This window comes from Suricata suricatta, chromosome 3 (genome assembly GCF_006229205.1).
Source record: "Suricata suricatta isolate VVHF042 chromosome 3, meerkat_22Aug2017_6uvM2_HiC, whole genome shotgun sequence".
In the NCBI taxonomy this organism is placed as follows: domain Eukaryota; kingdom Metazoa; phylum Chordata; class Mammalia; order Carnivora; family Herpestidae; genus Suricata; species Suricata suricatta.
In genome coordinates this window covers 41969573-41995124 of record NC_043702.1, presented here as the reverse complement: position 1 = coordinate 41995124, position 25552 = coordinate 41969573, and the positions used below count along the sequence as shown (strand labels likewise).

Below are 25552 nucleotides of genomic sequence, written 5' to 3'. Positions count from 1 at the left end.
TGAAATGGCGTATACCAAGTGACTTTTATATACCTGTAGCAGACTTTATGAGATAAATGTGTGATGTAGTTAAAGTGTAAGAACACACACGCCAGTCTTCAGTAAAACTTCCCTCTGGGAAGTAGCGGGATGAATTCTGAGTGAATAGTTAGCTATAGTATTTTATTTCTTGAAGAAATGCACACAGTAAATGGTAGACATGTACAAAGTGCCAGCAAAGAGTATAACAAAGACGACTTCATTTTTGATAAGATAGGTATGGCTGTTTTTTCCTGAAAGGGATAAATTTTGAATGACTTAGAGGAAGGGCGAGGATTAATAAAATACTCTGGCTTGAAGGCCCAGGAACAGGAAGGAGCACATTTGAAATGGTGAAAGAAAGCAAAAATGATTGGAGAAGAGTGAGGCAAGGTGAATGGAGATTGGCCCTAGAGGAGTTAGACATAAGACCACATGATGTAGGATAGACCTTGTCTCTCAATGTACACTACAGCTGGTCGTGTGTCTTAATTTTATTAATTTTTTAAAACTATTGTTTAAGTAGGTTCCACACTGGGTGTGGAGCCCAACATGGGGCTTGAACTCAAAATCGTGAGATCAAAACCTGAGCTGACATCAGGAGTCAAATGCTTAACCAACTGAGCCACCCAGGTGCCCTAAGTGTGTTCTAAGGCACAACCTTGGATTTGGGTTTAAACATCTGCATTTTTAATAAGCACCTTGGATGTTTCTGCTGTAGATGGTCCTCTGAACACAGTTTGGGAAATGTTTCTGAAGGATCTTACATGCCACATTAAGAGTTTTGGAGTATTCAAAGTGCAGTGGGCTTATATAAAAAGGGGAATGACATGATTTGGTTGTAAGATTGCTCTTTGGGGATTGGATTAGAGGCAGACAAACGGAAGTTTTAGGGCTGAGGTGAGATGTGATAGTGGCTTAGAATAGGGAAGTAGATGTGAGAAAGGTAGATAAGAGATGTGTTTAAGAGATGAAATTGGCAGCACTTGGTGATAGTATTTGGTGGATAAAAAGAATGACCTGTTAAGTGGACAACCAGATTTTAGTATTAGCAATAGGGCAGGTGGTGCTACATTATTAAGATGGAGAACACTGGAGAAGCAAATCTTGGGAATATCGAGAAAGATAATTTTGACTGTACCAATTAAGGGTCTTTTGACTATAGCTATCAAGAGAACGTTTACTAAGGGTTTAGGTGAATAGGGCTATTTTTCTATTATAGTAAGAAGTCTGGGGGTAGACAATCCAGGATGTGTGCCATCAGTAAGATACACTTCTGCTCCAACCAACCTTAGTGTGTTGGCGTTAGACATCATTCCTTTCACCATGTAGTTGCAAGGTAACTCTTCTACATTTAGCCCCACTTGTGTGGTCAAAGTGGTAGAAAAAAAGAGTGGTACCTAAAACAGGTAAAAGAAGTTTCCTAGAAACTCATCTGATACTGGCTGACCAGACTAGCTACAAGGGAATCTAGGAAAGAATTTTCAGTTGGCACATTGCTACCCCTAACAAGTAGAGAGAGAAATTCTGTTAGCGTGGATGGAATAGGAAATAGATCTTAGGTAGGTAGTTGTCAGTGTGAGAAAGCTAAGGTCTGTTTAACATATTTATATCTCTGAAATGTCTAAGTAGTGACAAGTGTCAGATATAGGCCTTAAACTTAGAACAGTGGTTTGAATTGGAGATACAATTTTGTGAATTGTTAACATGGAGAGAGTAGATTTGAAGCTATACGTTGTGTGAGATTGCTCCAGGAGACAGTGTAGAATGATAAGGAATTTTAAGACACTCCCATTTTCAAAGTAGGATAGGGGCACCTGAGTGGCTCAGTCAGTTGAGCATCCAACTTTGGCTCAAGTCATGATCTCCTGGGTTCATGAGTTATGGCCCACCATTGGGCTTGCTGCTGTCAGGACAGAGCCTGCTTTGAATCATGTCTGTCCCTCTTTTGCTTGTGATCTCTTTCTCAAAAATAAACATTAAAAAAAAATAAAGTGAATACTCAAAATTTACCATTGTCCCATTAGGAGAAAACCCAGCATGCCATAGTAAAATCTGGGAAAGAAAGTATTGCAAGAAATTTGGAAAAGTCAACTGTACAAAACAGATAAGCGTTAAATGAGGGTGTCTATTTACATAATGTCTTTCCTACTTTTGGTGTTAAAATGTCTTTATTTAGTAAATGATATTAGTAGATAGAGTTTTTATGGTTTGGGCTCAGAAAATAAGAAATGGGTAACCCATATTGGTAATCTCTCCACTGTTAAGAAAATTTTCTTGGCTTTGAGTTTGAAGGCCAGGGAACTACTGGAGTAGAGCAGATTTGGCTGCTGATAGAAAAGACCCAGTAAAGAAGGAAAGCTTGAAATAAATACAAGAAAGAGGAAATGGACAATAAAGTGATGTCTCTGTAAAGAGATGGAACTCTCAGCTTAAAGGATTTGGGTCTGGTAGGAGGAAGAATATCTCCTTCAATACAGTAAGACATTGAGAGGCAGGCAGGTAGGTAGGTATGCAGACATAGTAGGGAGAAGTTGAGGAAGTTTCTGTCCATTGGTTTCCATTTTCTTGAAGAGGATGAAAGGAGGCTGAGAATAAGTGGGGTTGGAGGGAGGCTGTGGTTTCAGGGTACAGAGAAGATAGGAAATATTCTTGGAAAGTGGGGCAGAGCTGAAGGAAATAAGGCAACAGTTGTCACAATACTATTGAGGCTGGTAACCATGGGTTTGCAGTGATGCTAATCTGCTCTGTTGCCACCCGCCTCCCTCCCCCCATTATCCTGTGGCTGCATTCCAAATTTAGGTTCAGGAGCTGCAGAAGATCAGGCAAGGGATTTTAGAGCATTTACCAGATAGTGATTTTAAAAGTAGGCTTTGGAATCTACTTTAGATGTCCCCTACATAGAAGACATGCATGTAGACTTTTCTCCTTTTAGAATTTGGCTCTGCTTAATTTTTAGCTAATGTAAATTACACTAACAGGTGAGTGCTATGTATAGTTTTGCCGTGTCCATTCTCCTTGCTTCATATAAAATATTGCTGATAAGAATTATGAATGTGAAAATACAGATACAAACTAAGCAGCCTCATGAGAAGGTCCTGAGAATGGGGATGGAGTGATTTTTTTTGCCTATTTATATATTTTTTTCAGATAGTTTTACACTGCATTATTTTTGAGGGTCTTAAAAATAATCTATTCTTCAGCAGCTCCTTGTATTAAGTGCTGGAGGAGCCTGTTACCATAATTTGATGATATTACAATGCCTATGAAAGTCCTTTGAAAATTGCACAGCACTAGAGAAACATTGTTATTGTGCTTGTTTTGTGTGTTACCCATAACGCCCTCATGTCACACTTTCGACAGTAGAACTGTAAAACAAATATTAAAGAATGTAGAGAATTAAGTATGGATCTCTGGAGACCAATAAAAATGAGAATTTTAAAAATTAAAGCAGTAAGAATGTATTGTGGTTGGACTAACTATAGAATATTCATGTCCCTGTGCCTTGCTTTGTTGTAGTGACAATATTTAGGACATACAGAGGAGAGGGAGATCCTTTACACTGAAAACATAATTCTGGGTCTATTGCTGCCAAATCTTTGTTTTGATTTTTGGCAAAAAAGAGCCCCATCTCTTTTCAGGGACCTTGTGTATATTTATTTTTAAATTTATACCAGACAGTGTGAGAATCTTTTGATTCTAGTTGCCCTGACCCCACCCCCCCACTCTTTTTTAAAAGTATTCTATATAAGCATTTGGTGACCAGTTTCTTTTCTTCTTGTCTTATTCTTTGCTTTTAGCTTTTTTTTTTTTTTTTGACATTTTGGGGGTTTACATACTTGTTCTTTTAGTTCATAATTGTAAATGAATGTGACACTTCATTATCCCAGAAGTGTGGCACCTTGTCCTGTATCTGAACATACTAATGTAATGTTAACTAATCATGGAGTTTTACAAATAATTTGTATAAGAGAAAAAGAGAACCAGGAAGAAAGTGAATATGAAACTTCGATAGTTGTCTGTGCAGTACAAATACTCTTAGGTTTGCCACATGGAAACTTCTGTTCAGAGAAAGAGCTGCCTTTGCCCTTTGCTCATTTTGATTTTTCTCCCGTTTTTTTGCTGACTTCTTAATTAGGATTGCTCTTTGTCATGCAATGCAAAGATAGGTTGTTAACTGCTTTTATGCTTGGATATAAAAACTTATTTGCCCATTGGTATATTTTTAGGCCATTTATTGGCATTTACCAGAATAACAGGAACCACTGAGATAAGAAGTTGTTTATATGCTATAAATTCTGTAGCAGTCATATTTGCTCTGTTCACATTGACCTGAAACTCATACTTCACTTTTAGATATTTCAAAGCAAAGAATGAAGGCATCTTTAACTTTTTTCTGTTTGCAGCCTTGATATGCCAAATTGAACAATTTGCTTGTTCCTCTCTTTTCAAGTAACAACAAAATGCCTTTGATTAGTTTGGTTAGCACCTCAATAGAAAATTAGTATCTCTGATTTCCCCATGAATTTTTTCCTTAGTTGCTGTTTTCTGGGTTTAGTGTTGGTATTGTATTGGTGAGGAAATCTCATCCCAGGTTTTGTTAGGAATTTTCTTGGCCCAGAAGGTCCCTTGTAGTCATAGAGAACACTGACCCCCGAGTCAGTCAGGATGGTCTTACTCTGCCATTTGCCAGCATGATTACTTTGCTCAAGTTAATTTAAATGCTTTAGCCTTCAGTTTTCTAATTCTTTGGATAATAATAACATAACAGTACTTAAAACACTTAGCTCAGTCCAGAGAGAGGAGGTGCTTCATATTAGCTATTTTTTTTTTCTAAATAGTGTATAATCTGCATTTTTATTTTCACAGGTTGTCAGATTTCTTTGATGGAACTGTGACTTCTTAGTTTAAGATTAGGTAAAATTATTTCAGATTAATCTGTTCATTGAGAAATTTTGAAAATGGTATGCTTAGGAGAGTGTGTTTATTCATTAATGAAGAGCAGAATGCAGTATTTGGAGCTGCTGTTATGAGGTTGTGTTTTGTAAGTGAAATTTCTGTACTCTTCTTTAGAGTAAAATTTACTGTTCAGCTTATTCCTCTCTTAAAGTTACTATATGAGAACCTAACTTCCTGCATTTGTGTAAAAATTTGGAAATGTCATGAGATTGCTGAACTGTTATTCCCTTAAAGGATTTTCTCTAATCCTCTGATTGTGTCCATTTGGATTAATTTTGTCTGTATACAGTAGATGAATATTGTGTCTGAATAAGTCAGTAGAAAAGCTTAGGAACATGTAGCCTCATCATCTTCGACTTTCTAATCACAAAAGTACTATAATTTTGTCTTACTTGTCCATGTGATAGTAAATAATCTCATGTTAAATATTTATGTGAATATTAGGTAAGGGAAAAAGGAAATATCTTTGCTCACATACACATTGTGCAGGTGTATATTTCTATTCTTGTTGGCAAGTGATTAGTTTACATTTGCCAACAAATTAATTTTTTTCTTTAGCTATACTATAATAGGTTTGTATTTCTCAACCTGCCCTTAAGAAAAATACTTATGAAAGAAGGCCGCAAACTCGTTTTCATTTAAAAGCTCTTAAAAGCCAAGTTGGTGTGAAGCTTTTAAAACAAAACTGGATCTGGAGTGATGATGGTTTATTTAACAGATGAAGAGTATCTGTTCCACAGCAACAGATACTGCAGCGAGCTGGCAAGGAGAGAGCAGCTTACGTCAAACTGGAAGTAGTGGGAACAGAAGGTGGCTTTTCAGTTACCTGCTCTTTTTCATTAAAGTCTTTCCTAACCAAAGGGCTGAATTAGTCTTTGTGTTTAAGCAGAAACTCATGATGAAAAAACAGTGTTGCAGTTGGTAGCAGAGTTGGAAATAAAATACCTGGAGTAAGTGTAAAGCTAATGAGTCAATCCTCTCAACGTCCCTCTTTGTCTCTCTTCTCTGCCCCTGCCCTCCCATCCTCCCCTTTTTCCTTCTAATATTTAGCAAAGGACCTTTATGGATTAGAGCTAAATTGGTATTTAATCCTTCGGTTTCCTTCTGTCCTTTGGATAACAGTCTGAGGTCTATAAAGGACTCCCATCACCGTGGTCTAGTTGTACAGAATTGAGAATGTAGCCCAGCTACATTACTAATTCATATGCTATGTGACCTTGAGCCAAGGTCCTTAACCTCAACGGTAGTAATAAATAAAATATATCTATAATTATATTTTACAGTCAGCCTGTCAGGAATGTTTAAAAATGATTACAACTTTTCAAAATGTTGACTTTTTAAAGGTCGTGCACCATATAAATGCAAAGTGATATGATTATGTAATTCTAATTGCTGCTTGTACAGAATGAAGGCATTTGGGAGGAGACAAAAGTCACTCAATTCAACTTTTAAACAGGCTTAAAATGAATAGAATGATAGGATTGGAGGTTTGAGAATGTCTTGTTTTAGACTTGTAAAATTGATAGAATCTCCAACTGCTTCTAGCTGTTTTGGGAAAAGAATGCTATTTGGCTATGCCAAGCATGCTAGTGTTAAATGAACTCATGTGAACTCTAACATTTTTGCCCTACTGTTGTCATGACTTTGTATAAATAAACTAAGATAAGGCTGTCTGGTTCTGGGAGTTTCTGACACAGAGATTTGATAAGGAAAATGTAGTAGAACCGGAAAATGCAGTATGAAGGGAAAACTGGTTAATATTTAATTATGTAAATGTTTAGTGGCTCCATGCCCTGGTTAGGTTTGTCTTTACCTTGGGGAGGCATACATTACACATCAGAACCTTCCTTTCTGTAGGCTCCTGTTGAACAATGTTATGTGCTCTGCTTCTTTATACTGAGGAATAATTCATCAAACCGATGACTCTGGCTCAGCAGTTATTAAGTCACTGTTTTCTGTACTTGCCTTATTGATATCAGGTATTTTAAAAGTAACAAAACTCAAGTATGCATTGGGGAATTAGGAGAACAAACCTTGATCAATGGTTAGCACACCCACATCCGTTGCAAGAGTTGGCTTGGGGTTGCATGAGTCATCTTCCAGGGTGTCCTCCTCCTTGGGTCTGGTTTACGATGCTAGTTACTCCGGAGGCTGTGGCAGGTTAGCTGGCTAAACTTGTGGAACTCTTAAGACCAGGAAGCGGACTATCCCTCAATACAATAACACTCCCATCTGCGGTCTCAAAACTGTTAGTCTTTCTTTTTCTTTCTTGGCGTTCTACCCATAGCTCATTTCATGATTTATGCAAACCTTAAAAATATATATGACTATTTTCCTGCAGTAAATGTGGTCTTAATTTTAAATGGTGCCGGTTGCCTGTATTTTTCTGTCTTGAAGTGAATGGCACTCATATTGTGATCAGGTTTATTCCTGTCTTGATCTAGAACTTGTACTAAATGAGCCTTAAAAGGAGCCTTTGTTTTCATGGGAAGAATACTAAACTTTCATGTTAGCTTTAATAATTGTTTTAATGCAAGTTAGTGTTTTTCCCCCTGATAAGTCACAAAGCCTTTGTACATTACAGTGTTCTGATTTATTCTCATTTTATATTTCTCTCTCTGAGCTGAAACATGCTTGTCAATAAAGTATTATTATACTCTCAATGAGCTGATTATATTATAAAATTAGGCTTTCTTGGGACTTATTAATCAGGAATTGTAGAACTTTGGAAATACTGAATAAGTAAGTGATACCTACAATATATAATAAAATCCCGTCAAATTGGCTTGATCTAAATTCAGAATTTTAAGCAGAGGATTTAGTGCATGCAGTCACTGGAATACATCAGGGATTTATTGCTCAGAAGGACTAATATACCTTAAAGAATAAGGACTATGGGTAATTAAGATATCAATGATATGCACGTCAGAATTCTGGATTTCTCTTGAGTAGTGGAGGAGAGAAGATACATAAGTAAATATATAATGTGTGATAGTGCTGTAATGAGGCAAATGTAGAAGGAGATGACTTCTGACTGAAGAGATTGTGGAGTAGAGCTCAGAGAGAGGGACCAAGAATGAACACTGCAATAAAAAATGGGTGGAGAAAAGATGCTTTCAGGCAATAAAAAGTATGTACTGTGACTTAGTAGGAGCAAAAGGTACATGAGGGTTGTAGTGGGAGATACGGTCTCTGATTGATGACTGCTTGGCACATGTCCTCACAAAACACTATGTAGGTGACTGGTAACAAGTCACATGGAATGCTTGATGCGATGCCTGGGAAAGTGTGGTCGCAAAGAAGGGGCTTTCAAAGGGTTTCAAGCTAGCCCTTGTGGGAAGGGAAGGATTTGATTAGGAATCTAGATGTTCCCAAAAGGAGAAAAAGGAGCACAGACAGAAAAAAAGAGTAGTAACTAAGACCGGTTGAGGTTGAGAGAAAAATGAGTTAGCCAGAGTGAAGATTCTTGAATGCAAGGCTGAAGAATTTAAACTTTATCAAGAATGATTTGGGAATTTTTTGACACTCCTTGCTAAGAAACCTTTAATTGATCAGAGCAATAATTTGAGATGAGTAGAAATATGTGGGAGAGTTTTGGCAGGTGGAAGAACTAGAAGCAGAGGCAGCAGTCAGGACTGAATAATTTTAGTAATGATATTTGAGGTAAAAGTTTAGGGAGGTAGAAGAATTAATAATGATGACAATTTAATCCCCCAAGTGGTGGTAACACTTTGAATAGATTTGATGTTTTGGGAGAGAATATTGATTTAGTCAGTAAATGTATTCTTTTCTTAGTGGTATAATTGATATATAACATTGTGGGAGTCTAAGGTGTACAATGTGTTGGTGTGAGTCAACATATATTTAATGAGCACCAATTATGTATTGTAGGCACTGGGGTACAATGGGATAGAGATAAGGTCTCTGCCCCCATGGAGCTACATCTAATGGGCAAAAGAGACAAGAAACAAGTTTAAGTATATATATATATATATATGTATATATATAGTCAGATATATAATGTCAAATATATAATTTTATATTTATAATATATATATGATGTCAATGATAAGTGCTCTGAAGAGAAAAAGCAAGGGAAGGGATAGGGATGATGAAAAAGAGTTTTTTTAAGAATCTGTGAGAGATCATATGAGTAGAGACCTGAATGAAGCAAAGGCAGGAGCCTCTTCACCATCTGGGGAAGGGGCATCTCCAGCAGCACAGCAAGGGTAGGTCCGCAGACCAGCAAGCAGACCACTTGGCTGGTGGAGAGCTGCACGGGGCAGAGTGGTGGGGAATGAGAAGCACAATGTAACTGGGCAGTAGGGCATTTGGTGTCCTGAAAGCCATGGTAAGAGTTTGAACTGCTTTTAGGTATGATGGGAAGTCACTGGGAGTGCCATTATGATCTATGTTTTCAAAACATCCCTGTGGCAGCAGAGTTAGACAAGAGGAATGAATAGTTAGGAGGCTGTGGCAGGTGTCCAGGTGAGATAAGGTGGTGGTGGCTCAGAGCCAAGGGCGATATAATGGAGGTGGTGAGAAGTGATGGGATCCCATATATATTTATTTTCATTCCATGTATATTTTGGAGGTAGAGCAAATGTGTTGATGAGCTAGATGTGGGTTATGAGAAATAGAATCAAGGAATATTGCCAAGGTCTATATGGTGGGTTTGTGTGAATTAGGAAAAGCTAGTTCTGCCTTTGCATAAGCAGACCATCTCAGCACGTTTGTATGAAGAAGGCTCTCTTCCTCCCATCAGATGTACTTGGGTCTGGACACCACAGCCAGGTGAGAGGAGCTCAGGCTGGCGCCTTGGCCAGGCATCCTGGAGGAGGGGTCAACTTGTGCAGTCAAACGCAGCAGCCTTGCATGGTAACTCAGCTTTTGGCCTGAGTGACTGGGTGACTGGTAGTGTCCTCCCCAGATGAGGGAGACCAGAAGAGGAGCTAACTGGGCTTGGGGCGGGGGGAATCAAATTCTACTTTGTGTATAAGTATGAGGTGCCTGTTAAACATCCCAGAGGCAAGGTCAAGTGGGCAGATGGATATGGACTTTTGGTGGGGAGACATCAGAGCCGCAGAGAAGTTTGCTATTTCTGAGTTTGAAATGGCAGCACGACAAGCAAGTGGAGCTGTTGAGTTAAGGCTTAGGAACAAAGATTAAAGATGTAGATTGGGAAATCATTCTGGCGAAAGGAATGTATGAGATCTTTGAGGAAAATTAGACGTAAAAAGACTAATTAGACTGCCTTTGGCATATTATTAGGTAATGGAAAGTGGGAGATGACTCTATAAAAGCAAACCAGAGGAAGATCTGGGTAGTCAGCACTGTGTAAAGACAAGGAGTAAGAGGACGGTGCTTGTCGGGAAGGTCATCAAGAAGCAGGGCCTAGGAGGGCTGCTGGCGTTTTTGAGAACACAGGTAATAGTGGGTGTGGAGGCAGTTGGCAGGGAATTAATAATACAGACTACTTCCAGAAAATACGCATTGAAAAGAGGTAACAGTAGGGTTATATGTTGGTTTTTCAAAACAGGCTGAAGTTCTATCTGTATTAAGGCAAAAATAAGGATACCAGGGAAGGAGGGAATGGTTGAAGGTCATAGAAACAAAAAGGATAAATGAGGGAGCAAGTTTAGGGGATCTAGAGGATATATGTTTAAAGGAATAGGTAAAGAACTTAGTCTCAGAAAGGAGAAAGGATAGCTCTGTTTTGCTTTGAGGTTTGGAGAGAAGGAAGGGAAAATAAGTATCAGAAACAGATGTTTTGCATAAGACAGGAGAGAGAAGTGAGGACAGTTGGTTATCTTAGTAAAGCTGTGATCAGGGTCTTCTGTTTTAGGAGGCACCAGTGGTATTAAAGGCTTGAAGAAAGTGGGAATGGGAACCAATAAGAAAAAAAATTGTCAAGCAATGATGAGAGACCAGATAGAAACATGAGGAATAATTTCTAATAGCTCATCAGTATTTTTCTGTGGGCCCAAGAGCATAGGGGAACTGGGAATTTCAAAAGAAAAGAAAGAAAGGAAGGAAGGAATTAAAGGAAGGAAGGAAGGGAGAAGGAAAGAAGGAAGGAAAGGAAAGGGAAAGAAATTAAGGGCATTTAGAACAGTGGTTCATCACCTAGAAGAGTGCCTATCAAAACCACCTGGAGACATTTTTCAAAAAGCTCTTTTTCCTAAAATGTTTTAAATTGAGGTGTGGGAACAGGACAATTAAATGGGAGAGGGGATGCTTGTATGTATACTTAGCACATTCTGTGTGATTCTGTTAAGCTTTTCCCTCCACCTCCAGTGAGAAAACTGTTGTGGATTTAGGATTAGCCGGAGATTAACTGCGGAGGACAGGCTGGGCAGGAGTAGTAAGTGTGGCTGGAAGGGAAGCAAACGGACTGAAGGGATTAGAGTAAGGTTTTCTGGAGGAATGTCAGCAATAATAATAAAATTTGGGGAGTGTGCTTAGCTAGTTAGACAGGGTCGGTCCTGTACTGCAAAACTTTACAGAGATTTTCATATGCCCATGAATCTCTAAGAACGAGATTTTAATCTTTTAAGAAAATATCTGACTACAGAACCCCCCCCCTTTTTAATGGAGCATTTGTGGACAAGTTCTACAGAACACATTGTGAACATACTGACCTAGAGAAGTCCAGTTTGTTCCATGGCTAGTTCCAGTTTGATTTAAAAGGAAAGCCCTGGGGAAAGGGAGGCCTTTGTGGAAAGGGGGCGTGTCCAGGTTAAGCTATTTAAGCACAGCTCCCAGGCCTCTGGCTCTGTTGGTGGGTAGTTGGGTTACTATCAATCTTTCCATCTTAACTGCTTTCTATCACTGAGTCCAGTGTCCGTTGGATCATGAATATGAATACTGAAGTTGCAAAAGACAAAAATGGGAATTTAGGAAGTATTTACATGTGTGTTATTCAACAGTTTCTCAGAAACAGGGTTGGATAAAGTCTCTATGAAAGCAAACCAAAATCTAAAGACCGTTTTAGGATATGACCTTTTCCTTAATTGTAAGGACAAACAAGTGGATAATTGTCAAAGGAAGATGCACTTTGAAGTCTTAGAGCACCCATTAGCAGTGATTTAAAATCCGGGGAGTTTACCCACCTTTTGAGGAGAGGCAGTGACCGTGGTTCTGAGAATGCCCCAGTTTATACCACCTGGGCATTGTGCTGACGACTGTCTTTCCAGTGTAGTATAGTTTGTGTGTTTAAGGTGATTTATACTGAGTGTTGTCACATAAATTTCCAAAGAAGACAGTGATAGGTGATTGGTGAGGACAGTGATTACTGGTGGGCATTGGATGTTTATATTGCATGATTTAATTTCTAACAAAGATGTGATGTGAATCTTATGAATATACAAGTCCACTCAAAATACTGAGACAAACAGAAAGGTTCTGAATAGTTTTCATTTGCCCTATGTGTGTTTCACAGGCCCCAAGTTCCCACTTCTGTGCCAGAATCATTCTGTTCCTTCCTTCACGTAGCTTATCTTTATTGATGAGTTTTCTCTCTTAATCCTCTACAAAGAAAAATCACAGTGTATTCTTTTTGGCTATAGATGTGTACTTATAATAACTATATACATGTGACCCAGCTGAAGTGTTCAGAGCACATGGAAATCACTTACTGGTGACAGTAGCACATTCTATATATTTATTTTCCCCTGTGGATGCCTGAACTTTCTTTTCTTCACAGGTGAAATCAGTGATAAACCTTTTGTTTGCTGCGTATACTGGAGATGTGTCTGCACTTCGAAGGTATTGTTAACATGGTGGCATATGGTTTAGCATACGGTTTACATAGGTTTATAAAGTTGCTTCTGGGCAAATGACCATTTTAAGGCCAGGTCTCACTTCCCTTTCTCTCTAATAAAAATGACTCAAACAATTTTATATTAAATCCCCATCTCCAGTGCCTTCCTGTGTAGTCTTGTTTTTTCCCACCTCCTAAAAAGCCCAGACCTTTTTTCTCCCAAGTGTTCAACAAATCTGGCTAATTACTGTAATGTTTCATTGGAGTTGAATAATGCTTTCTCAATCCCCATTCCCCCCTCCCCTTCCCATCTTTGGAGGTGGAGGGGGAGTGAAGATGGGGGCATTTTGTGCCCTGCAGATCACCAGGGTTAGAAAAGTTTGCATAGGGACTGCGTACTCTATGTAACAGCTCTTGTATAGAGTTGCAACTGAATTTTAACATGGAAAAATATCTCTGCTTAATTTCTACCTTTGTCTAAAAGTCTGATTCATACTCCTATCAACAGTACTTTATTACAAACTTAAGAGTTGCTAAGAGACTAGGTCTTAATTATTCTCACCACACACACAAATCCTGTGTTGTGATAGGAGGGGTAGCTAACATTACTGTGGTCTTTATGTTGCAGTTTATAAATGTAGCAAACCTGACACGTCGTACACGTCATACACCTCAAACTCAGCAATGTTCTATGTCAGTTTTTTTCTAAAAAGTGTACTTTAAAAATTAAAATAAACTGAAATCTGATTAGTAATTGTAAACTATAGAGTGTAAAATGTTTAAATAGTGAAAACATTTAACTTTAGTAATAGGGGTCCGTTTCTTGCCCTTCTGAGGCAGAAACTTTCATATGCCATAGTTGTTTGAACACTGTTCTTTGAACAATGATGTAGTGAAGCTGGATTCTGTGAGAGATGGTTTCCCCTTATCCAAAAAGAAGGGAAGTGGCGTATTCCCCAGAGGCCTGTGTGCTGGATGAGCAGGTTCCCATCGGTGAGCCTGAGAGAGGACGGCATTTGTGTCACAAGCCCTTAGATGGAACTGATGGGTAAGAGTACAGCTGTGAATGAAATTTTATATGTAACGAATAGCTGTTCTTACGAATTTTCAGATTTGCTCTGTCAGCCATGGACATGGAACAGCGAGACTATGACTCTAGAACAGCCCTCCATGTAGCTGCTGCAGAGGGTAATCGGTGAACCATTCATCTCTTTTTTTCCAGGTGTAGTTTCTACTCAAGACTAACATCAACTTGCTTTGTTTTGTAGGTCATGTTGAAGTTGTTAAATTTTTGCTGGAGGCATGCAAAGTAAATCCTTTCCCCAAGGACAGGTGAGAACTTATATCACCTTCTAACTTGTAAGTGGCAGTCGGTGTTTTGTTACCATACAGGGCTGTAACACAGGAGTGACCATATTCTTATTTAATCCATTAAGTGTGCGTTGGAGACATTCTTGAACTCACGACAGTGCCTTACAAAGGCAACCAACCAAACCTTGTTTCTGCTAGGGTGACCGTTCTCTCTCCCAAATCCCATTTCTCATCCAAGGATGGTCTCTTATTTAGAATTTTTGGGTTAGTTTGCCGTCAGTACACTGTATGAAGAAAACAATGCTCTGTATTTGTAAAGAGAAAATAGGAGTTTTGTCCTTGTGGGGCTTTTCACTACACGGGTAGACAAGATGAGCATTTACAGGAACATATTAAAAATGTTAAGAAAACGATGGTCACAGAATGCTAAAATGAGTATGTTGGGGTTTCTTGAAATTCCTAGATTTTTTTGATGTCAGTTTTAAAAGGCTCTGTGGAGTTGAATTTTAATCAGTGCTTTGGGGAAGAGATGAGATTTGAAGGCACGGGAAAAAAGAGAAGGGCACTCTGTCGATAGTGGGAGAAATCTGCCTGGGATATACTTTGCTCCCCTCCTCTCGCTGCCAGTCCACATGGCAGACCACCATTCATCTCGAAGGAAATGCGGTCCCCCACATGGACAGTCCATGGGGGCTTGAGTGCAGCTTATGTATGTAAATATATACTCCAAGTCACCTCTGTGCTTGCACCTTATGTAGCTGGAGGTATGCAACTGGATGAGCCAGTGTTGAGAATAAAGGTTTAGAAGAATTGAAGGAAAAAATAGTTGATAGAAAAGTTTCTTAAGTATGATTAGGAGTTTGGACTGGATATTTGAGGACTGTATTAGTAACTTTGGAGCACGTTGATTATACTCTAGCTGTTAGATCTTTATTATTTTTCAAATTAGAAGTTTGGGTTTTATTAGTTCAAGCTGGTTGCAAGAAATGCGGAAGAGTTATGATGTCACTGAAAATTGTTAGCAGTTTTCTAAGTATGCGAACACTTGGGTTATGTAATCATGACTTTTATTGGCAATATTCTAAAACCTCATGTCAGGGGGCAGTCTTCCCTTTGGTCCCCCAAATGTAACGTCCATACCAGCTTATTCTAGAGTGAGAAATTGAAGAGTGTGTTTCCTCTACCCAACTTTGTGCTCTTTGTTTATAATCCCAACTAAAACACTATTTAACACACACTGGAAACATTTTCTGTGCTTCATATTTTATCCTTTATATTTAAAGATTAAAATATTTTGCTTTTTGTTTGTTTTATTTGCCTTAAATTGGCCTCTAGGAATGTGGAAATAGAGGTACCCATCCCATAGAAGTTAGCTAAATAACTAGCTTGATAACTGGGTATTCAGCTGTTCTAGAATATAAGCCAGACCAAGACAACTCCTTTCTCTATTTTGTAGAATCTGTGTCACCTCAAATTGTAAAATAGGCTTGAGTGAATTTAGTGATATTCTTTAAGCTGACAATTTGTATTATTTCATGGAAGAAGAGTTGTCAAAAAGGTAATTTGCAGTTAACATTCTATTTTCCCAGGAAGACAGATAATTATATGTTGTAGATGACTGAAAAGTCCTCCCAGCTCCCTGTGTAAGGCCACGGACTCCCTAAATTAATGAAGGCTAATATGGAAAAGGAGCTGTTTTTTGAGAAACACGAAGATACATGTAAAATATGACTTACCTGATTTAAAAAAATGAAGATTACCCAATTTTATCCAAGAATATTTTTTGAGACTTACTAAAAAGCCTTTCCGTTCCATATGGTGACCCCATAAAAATGGAGGTAAAAAGCTAAAGACAGAGATGAAAAGGAAAGAAGAAACAGAAAGAAGGAAAACCAGAAGGTGGTGAGAATATCCCATGAAAAAATGGAGTCCTAGCTCCTGGTAGCCGTGGACAAGTGACCTAAGTGGAGAGAGAGGCTTCATAGTTTGTGAAGTGTTAGGGGACAGCCTCTCACACTCTCAGTCTCCAACTCTGTCACTCTGAAGAGCACCCCAGAGACACACTCCCAGTAGAGAGGGCAGTTATTCCTCTGGGTGTGTGGTGGTCCATTTGAGCCCCTGGATGCCCATCCTTACCAGATGATGAAAATGTCAGTTCCTCTGGGGCCCGCCTTCCTCCTCTGCTGTATGTCTGGGGCCTAATGAGGTCAGAGTTCTTTCCAGACTTCTGAGATTTATTGTGATTTTTGAATTGACAGAAACACACATTTTCTACCAAAGGATAGGGCGATGGATGTTATATACCTGAATTTTCCTTGAATGTTTTATTTAAAGGAAGAGCCTGTGGGCTTTTTATGAAATTAAAAACCAGGAATCCCAGAGGAGTCTACTGTAACTGTCAAGACTAGAACTCCCCTTCCATCAGTACTCAGCTATCTGAACGAGACCCATCTGCAGAAGACCGTTCTCTCTTCCTCCCCATGTCTCAAGTGGCCTGTAGGACCCCTTCTTGAATGATGGGTCCCTTTGTTTTTCTTCAATTAATTTTTACTTGTAACATTGCTAAAATGGCTAAATTTGAATGGCCCTTAAATCTGCACTTAGTATCTAAGAATGCTGGATTACTCTTTGTCCAGAAATTATCTAATGACCCACATCTAATAATGTGCTGCTTATTTAGGTGGAATAACACTCCCATGGATGAAGCGTTGCACTTTGGACACCACGATGTATTTAAGATCCTCCAGGAATACCAAGTCCAGTACACGCCTCAAGGAGACTCCGACGATGGAAAAGAAAATCAAACAGTCCATAAGAATCTGGATGGATTGTTATAAAGGTCTTAAGGCCAAAATATAAATCACTTACCTATTTAATTGTGGAAAATGATTATGAAGAACATGTGTATTTCTATCTGGTAGTGATGTATATTTTACAACATTTGTCATTTCAGTGTTACTGGAGTTTTCTTCATTGTACACACAGGACAAATCTGATCTCTTTGGGAAAAAATAGAAATAAAACAATCTCCCTCCATAATGTGAGCAATATTTACCTCGTGCATTGTATAATTTGATGTAAAAGAAGTAGTTACCAATGCTAGCTTAACTGTGTGGTGGTCTTCATGATTTATTTATGTGTGTTTTTGTGAATTTTTCAATTTGTATGATGAACTTAGGCACTTATAAATTAAGTTCTGTTGTACAGTCTGTCCAAATAGGTCAAGGCTGCTGTTAGACGCAAAAGGGTGTGATTTTCAGGACTTTAAATGTAGAGCTAGTTTGAGTGTGTGAACAATTATCTGCACTTAGGGTTATGTGTTTTAAATGTCTCCCCTCACCCAGCTTCATGATGTGACTCTTTAAAAATTAAAATAGTTAACAACTTGATAGTAGCATAGATCAATTCTGATTAGACCTTATCAGGGAATCTGTTCAAGGTATGTTTGGTGACCAAAATATATATGTGAATGTAGTTATATACTTTTGAAAAAATTTCCTTTTTCTATATCCCCTTCAGTCCAGCCTCTCTTCCCAGATATCTAGCTATTTGCCTCTTTGCTTTAGCTGGGAACGTGGGCGCTGGCACACTATGCAGTTTTCATGTTTTCCACCGTAAGTCAGAAAATGCCTCGTGTATCTGGCATCCGAGCTATAACTATGCCATTTGTCTACAGGCGACGAACCAGAGAAAAATTACTAAGCTAAGTACAAATTAGTCGAATTCATCAACCTAAAAAAGGAAAGGATGTGCTACCACAGCTCTTTAAGATCTGTTTCAGCTTCCAGGATAAAGATAAATTTGGGTAAGCGCTCCAAGCTACCACAGTTATTAAGATGTTATAGGAACTGTCACAGTTACCATTTATTTTCAAACCTGTCATTAAAAGTCTGCATCAAAATATTTATTCTTTTTGGGGGACCGCTAGATCACTCCAGTTTTCTCCTGATTCCCTATTGTAGAATTTTTGGTGGACTCTTTTGGTGGACTAATCATAAGAAAAGGTCATTTAATTTTAAACTGAGACCCGTGGTTTGTCCTGGGAGCAACTGCACACTGGCTTTACCTTTACACAGGTAAAGGGGTCTGCGAATGAGAATTCTTGATATTAAGCACACACACAGGCACATACACACACAAATGGACTTCTCTGAGGCTGTGTTTTGTGAAATGAGCAAAAGTCTCCCTCAACTACAGGAATGCTAGCTGTTACAATGTGGCAAAGTCAGCAAGTTCCTTTTGTTTTTCTTTTGTATCCGCACACTGTGCTTCCGACCTTTGTCATGTCTGATGACCCCTTTTCCACTCCAGCAGCCTCCAACTGCTTTAGGTTTTGCTTCCAAGCTAAGTCTGTGGCTTTCGCCATTGCCCCCCTGGGACCTGGACAGCACCTCCTTTGGTGGAAGTGTGGCCAGTGTCCCTAACAGCAGCGTCAGACACAAAGCCGTTCCCAAGTGTACGCTTCTGTGGGGAATCTGGTGGACGGGCATCAGCCCTGCTGCTGTGCACCTGTCCCCCGGGGCCACCAAGCCATGCAGACTGGCAGTATTCCCAAAATGCTGTAGACGAACAGCATTATCTGCAGAGATACTATGGGACATACCTTCTTTAACTGAAATCGGCTGAAATAACTGCTCAAATAGCAGCTTGTCCTGTGTGATTAAAATGAAACAGTCTAAGATGATTCAATTGTGTGGCTTAAAGGTTACCAACAGTCTTGAGGCTTTAATAAAAAGAGGTTCTAACTATTAATTTGGAACAAAGAAGAGTTTTCATCTTTTTTTTTTCAGATCAAAACTATTTTGTAAAATCTTTGTGGTGTCGTCAAATGTGCCCTTCTTTACCCATGAGGTTATTATGACTGTATGCGGGGTCCTGCTCTGGCTGTTGGCTGCTGGCTGGTAATAACAAGTTCACTTGGTTTAAGCTTTGACTGTGCTCTGGACTGCTGCCATCAGTATATTCCAAAGATCTCCTTGTTTTGGCTTTGGGATCGTACGTGCTTGTTCTGTATCATGAGAGCTCTCTGTATGGTCATTTTATTTAAAGCTTCTTATACACTGTTGTTTTCAATAGTCTCGATGCTAATAATGATCTCATTTTTGGGTGTAATGTGCTTACCCCACTGCTGCCCCACACCGCCCTTGAGCGGCACAGCCGGATTAGCTGTCAGCTGTTTGATGTTGTTGTCTGTCTGGCAGGGGCCGAGTGACCTGAGGTTGGGTATAAATTCTTCCTGGGGACTGTACAGCTATGAATGTATTTGCTTCCAGAACCTCCCAAAGTGAATCTAATCTTAAAACTGTAAGTTGTAAGTATTCTGAAATTGGGAAATATTTATTTTAAATGAAATCAGGTAGTGTTGCTTTTTACAGCGTAATAAATACATGTATCAAAAACAAACCCTGTGGAAAATCAATTTTTAAAAAAAAAACAAACAATCAAGGGTCTCTTTCGTCACTGGGTTGGGAACTCTGCTGAGCGTATGGACTGTACCCAGCCAGTTCAAGTCTATTTCTGATGCCTACTCTGAGCCAGGTACTATGCAAGGTGTCAGCTGGGGTTATCCGTGATTTAGAAGAGAATCTGGTAAGGAGTTCAGCCTTGAAAGTTGGGAGGGTGGACAGGCATGTTTTTCTGGTGCTCTAGAAGCTACACTATCATTGTGCAGTTAGGGCACGCTCAGTAAATACCTGGAGAACTCCATCATTAAACACGTCCTTCACCAGGAGGGGTCCTAACCTCCTTTCATGAGAAGAGAGGTTGCTTTCACAAAGCCTTGGCATCTATTTAGGGGCTGAATCTAGTTCTGCCACACTAGGGTCTGAGTGGGTTGTGCTGGTGAGCTGCAGCTCCTTACCGGTACATGGGCATATGGAATGGCATTCACTCAAAGCCAGAAACCCCTGGTCTATGGGTTTAGGGTTCGGGTATGGCTTTCCAACCATAGAGATGATACAGGAATACCAAGGCTGCCATTTTCAACTGTTACAGTTGTTTGTCACAAAGTAATGTGCTTTGCTACAGTAGTCAGACAGTGTTAATACAGTAGACAGTGTTAATCAGCTGCATTACTGACATTTTAGGACGGGAAAAGACATCAGCCATCTGTAATCGAATTCCACTCTTTCATACATGAAGCTAAGACCCAAGAGTGAGCTGTGATTCAGAACTCTTAGTCTCAAGTTCTCTAACGTCCTAACACACTGTGCCCACTATGCACAGAAAACTCAGCTGCTTGCAGATTAGCTAAAATAAAATCTCTGTGGAGTTTTAAAGGGAAGTGTAAATGCTACAATGTTAAGCCCTGCAACATGTGGTTAAATGGAGCTGTGCATATTTACATCTGCAGATAGAAGCAAGACATCAGAGCACGGGAAACAGATGGATAATGCCAAATACTGAGAATTAAATTACTCTTGATACAACATGAGTATCTTATTTTGGTGGATTTTTTTTTAAGGGCTGGGTAATCTTCCTAATTTCACTTGCTAACCCTCATAGTAAAATGAGTAAATTCATGAATCATAGACCAGATAAGGGAAAGAGCCAAGAATGTGTTAGGTGGCACTTAAAAAATGTGTTAGGTTAGGAGAAGGGGTATTTTATAATTATATAAAGGATGTGATTTACTAGACTAGGGAAGGTATGTGTGTTTGGGGATGGGAAGGATGAGAAAATTAAGTCCATTACCACAAAGGGGCAAAGACTGGGCATTTCATTTCTGTTCTGGCGCCTAATTCCAGGCCTCTATGCCTTCAGCTGCCTCTCCACCTGTGTCTTTTAAAGAGTCTACTGGAGGGGCGTCTGGGTGGCTCAGTCGGTTGAGCGCCCAGCTTTGGCTCAGGTCATGATCTCACAGTTCGTGGGTTCGACAGCTCAGAGACTGGAGCCTGCTTCTGATTCTGTGTGTCCCTCGCTCTCTGCCCCTCCCTTGCTCATAATCTGTCTCTCAGAAATAAATACATGTTAAAAAAATTAAAAATAAATAGTCTACTGGCACGGAGTCCAACAAGCAAAGTAACAAGCAGATATTAAGACTGCTTCATGTACACAAAACAGGGAAAGGCCGCAGACACACCAACTCCAGGGTGTTAGAGTGGTGTGAGGGCATTACAAACTATAGAATTTGCATAGTTTGGTAAGACATATTTGATAGCTTCCTGTCAGAGGAACCGTTTATAGATACCTTTACATTTATATGCCTAAAATAAATTTAAGAAGTCAAAAACTGCTTCAGTATGTTTTTTTTTTTTAACTGGTCAAGCAAGATGTTTAATTTCTCAGTACAGCATACACATAACCTGAAGTTCACCAAAATTTGGGAGCTTGAGTGTGATTATATTTTTTTAAGGGCTATATATATTCATCTTAGAAGGTTCTAAAAACCATTATATTTAGCCTTCCTAAAACTGCTTTAAATGCCATTTCTATGAAATTGTGCATATTTTATATAACATTTAAGTTATCTTCAGCGTTTGGCCATGTCTGCTTCACAAAATCTTCAGTTTTCAAAAGACATTTATACTAGAACATATGAACCAGTACCTCAAAACATCTTAGGTCCCCCAAAAAAAGCAGGGACCTTTGTCTGTTTTTGTTTACCAGTGTTTCTCAAAATCTAGAATAGTGCCTGGCTCATGGCAGGTGCCCGATATATATCTGATGAACTAATAAGTGAGTAAATCTTAACTACCCAAAAGAAGCACCTCAAGTAAATACCCCTTACCTTGGGAATAGCATCCGAGTTCAAATAGTAGGTACCACAGTTTTCAAAGCAATTACTAGTTTTTCCTGTTTTCCCTGGGCTAGTCAGATGTGAAGGGAGTACTTTGTTCATTAAGACTTAATATTCCATTCTAGCTCACGGGCAATAAATAGATTTCAGTCATTTAATGCTAAATGAATATCTCAATCTATTTATTGCCATCTCTGAAATCTCCTGCCTTAATAAGGAGGATTTTTTTTTCCATGTTGTACCTAAAAGCTCTATGCTTAGCAAGCCCTCTACAAATACTATATGAGAAGGACTCTTAAAACACCCAAACATCCCTAAGCCAGGATCTCCATGGTGACTCATTATAATGATCAATTATATAAGAATACGAACTTCTCTTGGCTAGGAAGGGACTTATCTACTGCAGAAATACAGGTCTCAATGTTTCTTAAGAAGAAACTTTATATTTCCTAGATGTAAATAGTGCAAATACAGAAATGAGGAAGGTCCTATTTGTTATGATGCCAGAAATCAAGCCTACACCACTCTTCCCCTGATGACTCTTCAAATAATGGTTAAGTTTAACCCACCACATTTATGTCTAAGTGGCGATTATGTCTTTTGTTACACTATTTTTTTTCTAGCACACGATGCCTTTTACTTTGAGAAGGTCATGGCTTTCTAGTTTCCAACGTCTTTGGAGGAACATGGCCCCTTTTGGCGTGGGTGCAGTGACTCCTCAGGAAGCGCTCCTCTAATCCTGGGATGCGGGGCTGAGATGTGGCTTTGGAGACAAGCCAGAGTCCCACTTTACATGGATTTTTAAGTTAGAGACATATTAGCAGCACCAAAATTCATTTCAAAGTAACTGCCTAATGATTTGTGTGCTTGGAGGCCACTGTGGTCAGCAAGACCAAGCCGGGTTTCTTTTGTTTGCTTTTCATGGCTCCCATTGCACCTGATTCCAACAGTGCTTCCTGCCTGCTGCCCCCCACGGGAACGGGGAGCGCTCAGGCGCACGGGGTGATTCACCTGACTTAAAAAGAAGAGCTCGGGCCGCCTGGGTGGCTCAGTTGGTTGAGAGTCTGACTCAGCTCAGGTCAGGAGCTCACTGTTCGTGAGTTCCAGATTCTGTGTCTCCTTTCTCTGCCCCTCCCCTGCTTGTGCTCTGTCTCTCTCCCTCAAAAATAAATTCAAAAATTCAAAAAAAAAAAAAAAGAACTCACTTTTACGTTTAATCATAGGTAGGAAAAAATAAGAAAACCATCAAACCAGTTAATGCCAGTAACTTTGAAAATCTTTATGCCAAATGCTGTTCATGAGAGACTGGCAATAGAATTCCAATACTTGTTAAGAGTAAACAGAATCTCTCGGCGGGCGCAGTAAAGTGAAACCGTGCTGGGTTATTCTCCAAGGGCAAAAGTACACCAGATTGTTAAATGCCAACAATTAGGAACAATATTTTTGTAATGTGCTCTTCTGTGTTCCTTCCTCGTTTCAATTTAAAAAGTCAATGCAAAGCCAGCCAGGCTCCTGTGGGTCTTATGAAAAACCCGAGAGGAGGAAAGCATACTGTATTTAACGCAATACGTAAACTTTAGTTTTGATTTTAAAAATAGGCTTCGAGAAAGCTTCCTCCCCACCGGAACAATATGGCATTTTCACACAACTGTGTAACTGTGGGGTTGGCAGCAGGGAAATGAAGGTGCGGCTACAGAGACAGCAGCAGCCTGTGCCGGTTCCCTGTGGACCCACTGCACCCGCCCCACTCAGGGACACGTGGCCTGTGTCAGCGCAGGTGAAGGAAGACGGTAAGTAACAAACACACTTCACAAAACATCAGAAAGCGGTCTAGAAAAAGCACAGGAGAGAAAGTGGAACCATCTGCAAATGTATTTGTCAGAGACACACATTTATCAGTGAAAAACATGCCATTCTCAATGCCGTCACACAGGACGAGTTTTCGCGTGATTTGACTCTTCTATTATCTCTGGTTAATTATTTGTCAATTACTATTTTTCTTCTCAATTTGAAAGTGTTATGACAAAGACTAAATACCAACTAATAACAATGAAGACAAATTAACCCATTTAAGAAATATGAATTAAATTTCTGAGTCGGTCTACATCTATGATTAATTTCGACTTTTTGCGTACACGGTTTTGCCTAGAGAGAGCTGTTGTTAACAGCCTGGCTCCCGTGAACAGAAGTGTGAAGACAACTTCATTTACTAGGGACCATGATGAAGGCAGAAGATGTGCAACTTTGGATATTAAGGTTTACACAGAAAAAAACTACTTATGAATTTGGAAAATAGATTTCCTTCTACTAATATTAGCCAGTAACATCATGCCATGACAAGCAGAAAAGTGAATTCTCCCAAGAGAGAGAATGTGCTTTTAGCTTTCTATGGCTCATGTGGAAGAACACGACTTGCATCCCTGCCTCTAGACACAGGACGGCTACCTTTGCTAATCAGTGTACGCAATTCTCTGTATCTTAGCTTTGAACGATTCCGTAGATAAACCAATGGAAAACCTCCAGCCATATTTAAAGCAGAGGGAAGAAATCAGAATTCTCCAGAATAGAAGTCTGCCAGTCCTGTATCAAGAAGTTCCCTAAATAACCATGTGATCTGTCCAACAACCTGTGACAACGGCGTGGACTCTGGGCACAGCATTTGCTAAGTGCTGCTAAACTGCTCCTCCTTTCCCAAAAGACCCTCCTTCTAGTCCTCATGTTTTCAGTATTATCTCAGTATTTTTCATGTCTAAAACCCACTCTACGGAGAGGGCCTTTCAATTTTACCTTTCATAAGATGCATGAAGCCCTTCAGAGTAACAGACGTTTGTGAATTAGGGAAAAATCCACTTGCTATCAACAGGTTGCAGCAAACTTCTTCATCTTTGTTTCATTTCCCTAGAAACACAAGATGTGAAGGAACAGAGCAGCAGGAGGGGATCACAGACGGGAAGGAAACATGTCGCCAGAGAAGATGGGAAAGATTCGTGCTCTATACTGCATTCATCTGCGAAAAGATAAAATGTGGTTAAGTTTATTAACTGCTCTTCTGGAATGCAGATTCGTATATTTAACACCGCTTGTCTGCTCTACAGTGGGGTAGGAGGAAGACGCTTCAGACAGCAAATAACAACCATGGGATTAGAGGCCCTTCAGCATGTGCTATCCATCCTTTTTCCTGGACTAATCGAGACCTTTTATATCATCTAAGCTGACGGATTATTCCTCTGCAGCCTGCTGGCTTAATTCTGTCAATTCACCCAGGCCACAGAAAGCTTTCTGCTGTTATGCAAGTCTGGCAGCACAGCAACGCGGTCAATCTGCCCGTGTAAAACAGGGGTGAGGCAATGCTGAGCTCCACGCCAGAGGAAGGAAGGGGTTTGGGGGAAGTGATGAATTTTCCTTAAAGGCCACGCATGAGGAATATTAAATGAATGTCTTTCAGGTTCAGACTAGAGAAACAGAATTATTAGGAATCCCTTACCTCCCCGGCAGTGCCGCCTGCCCAGCTACACTGAATGGGGCACCTTGTGGGCAGTACACTGGTCACCCAGAGAACACGAGCCCACCACTGACATCCTACCTCAGTTCCATGCTGGGCTCTCCCCTTAGAGCAGGCACTCTTGGCCAGGGATGACTCTGTCCTCCTGCAATGTCTGAAGACATTTATCATCGTCATGACGGGGTGTGTCATGAGCCACAACTAGTGGGTAGAGGCCAGGGATGCTGCTGAACATTCCACAATGCACAGAACAGCCCAACAC

General features: G+C 39.8%; 2 protein-coding genes across 5 annotated transcripts in view; one reads left to right on the top strand and one right to left on the bottom strand.

Annotated features, from left to right (window-relative positions):
• Window positions 1–19453, top strand: part of GLS (glutaminase) — an 81161-nt gene extending 61708 nt beyond the window's left edge. For all 4 annotated transcript variants that reach the window (XM_029934219.1, XM_029934222.1, XM_029934223.1 and 1 more), the window contains 4 exons: window positions 12683–12744; window positions 13851–13927; window positions 14008–14071; window positions 16731–19453. In XM_029934219.1, the coding sequence (XP_029790079.1) occupies window positions 12683–12744; window positions 13851–13927; window positions 14008–14071; window positions 16731–16887 (360 nt within the window). In that variant the 3' untranslated portion in view covers window positions 16888–19453. The remainder of the gene's footprint in view (window positions 1–12682; window positions 12745–13850; window positions 13928–14007; window positions 14072–16730) is intronic.
• A 4185-nt stretch (window positions 19454–23638) lies between these two features.
• STAT1 (signal transducer and activator of transcription 1) overlaps window positions 23639–25552 on the bottom strand; it is a 36209-nt gene continuing 34295 nt past the window's right edge. The window contains exon 21 of the mRNA XM_029934218.1: window positions 23639–24795. Coding sequence (XP_029790078.1) covers window positions 24781–24795 — 15 coding nt within the window. The 3' untranslated portion in view covers window positions 23639–24780. The remainder of the gene's footprint in view (window positions 24796–25552) is intronic.